This window comes from Poromitra crassiceps (assembly GCF_964638095.1).
Source record: "Poromitra crassiceps genome assembly, chromosome: 6".
Taxonomy (NCBI): domain Eukaryota; kingdom Metazoa; phylum Chordata; class Actinopteri; order Beryciformes; family Melamphaidae; genus Poromitra; species Poromitra crassiceps.
This window is the reverse complement of record NC_139627.1, coordinates 4,032,855-4,034,425: the sequence shown is the minus strand read 5'-3', so window position 1 is coordinate 4,034,425 and position 1,571 is coordinate 4,032,855. Positions and strand designations below refer to the sequence as shown.

Here is a 1,571-nt window from a genome sequence, read left to right as displayed (position 1 = left end):
TCTATTATAGTCACAGACACCATGCTCCTGTAGTTAAGGCAGAGACAGTTTCCAACTAAAGTAGTTCATAAACCAGGACATTTAAACGGCCTAAACTTTCCTGACTCTCTCCAAAATGTTTCTCTTCCCAGGCTTAGGAGAGAAAAAAGCACAACTTCTTCCTCCCCCCTGGCACCTCCTCAGAGAGAGCCCTGCTGATCATCTCCCCCTGGCACCTCCTCAGAGAGAGCCCTGCTGATCATCTCCCCCTGGCACCTCCTCAGAGAGAGCCCTGCTGATCATCTCCCCCTGGCACCTCCTCAGAGAGAGCCCTGCTGATCATCTCCCCCTGGCACCTCCTCAGAGAGAGCCCTGCTGATCATCTCCCCCTGGCACCTCCTCAGAGAGAGCCCTGCTGATCTCCCTCCGGCTTCGCCTCCTCGTGCCTCTCTGTGTACTCTGGCTCCCCTCTCCTTCCCTCCGTCACCTCCATCCTACTGAGGAGCTCCAGCCATGCCCAAGAACAGCAAGGTGACCCAGCTGCAGCACAGCAATGAGCCGGTCACCGAGTCGGTGGCGGACCTGCTGGCCCTGGAGCAGCCCATGGACTATAAGAGCAGTCAGATGAGCATGGGCCTGAGTCCTGGAGCCATCGCCCCGGGCAAGGGCCTGCTGCCGTCGCCCGACCCGGACGGCGAGGACGGCCGGCCGGCCTGGAACAACAAGCTGGAGTACATCCTGGCCCAGGTGGGCTTCTCCGTGGGCCTGGGCAACGTCTGGAGGTTCCCCTACCTGTGCCAGAAGAATGGTGGAGGTAGGTGATGAGGGGAAATACAGTGTTTTTCCCATTAATTAATTACTAGGGCTGGGCAATATAATCGATACGGCAATATATCGCAATATTTTATTTCCCCATACTGTATCGATACTTGGACGCCAAGTATCGCGATATTATTATTTTATTATTATTATTTTTATTTATTTTTGCAGGCCATGCCATGCCAGGCCTCTGCATCTGGTGATTCCCACCCCTAATCGATACTGTATCGATATTTCCCCTATCGATGCGTTCAGTAACACTCAACACTCAGTAGTTTTGACTAAATTTGTCCACTAACTTATCAGTATAAAGTGATGTACATATTATTACACTACCTGGGTGCTACACAGTGTGTTGTATCTTTAGCTCTATTATTTAATTTCGAGTAAATTCTGTAGAATATCGCAATATATCGCAATATGTATCGCATTGCAATATATCGTGATACAATCGTATCGTGACCCAATTATCGTGATACGTATCGTATCGTGAGATCCTTGCCAATACCCAGCCCTATTAATTACCTACTATGGTGGCCCACCATAGTCTAATTTGTCCCAGTCCCACCATCGTCGTAGTCATAGTTGTTAATTTTGCCCTCAAAGTGCACCAGATTGATGCATTTAACTTTTACAATGTACAACATTTTCTTGTTCCGGGATGGGGGGGAGCCCCCGGACCCCCCTAGATGGTCCAAGGTCCACCCCACCACAGTCTCACTAAATCCTGTTGGAGATATGTGGGTGTCTGTACTGTCGATGAACTCGCTGCA

General features: G+C 50.2%; 1 protein-coding gene across 1 annotated transcript in view; it reads left to right on the top strand.

The window, feature by feature from the left end:
• Positions 1–492: 492 nt before the first annotated feature.
• Positions 493–1,571, top strand: part of slc6a17 (solute carrier family 6 member 17) — a gene marked incomplete at both ends in the record, with an annotated part of 16,604 nt that continues 15,525 nt past the window's right edge. Inside the window, one exon of the mRNA XM_083639366.1 lies at positions 493–793. Within this exon, the coding sequence (XP_083495492.1) occupies positions 493–793 (301 nt within the window). The remainder of the gene's footprint in view (positions 794–1,571) is intronic.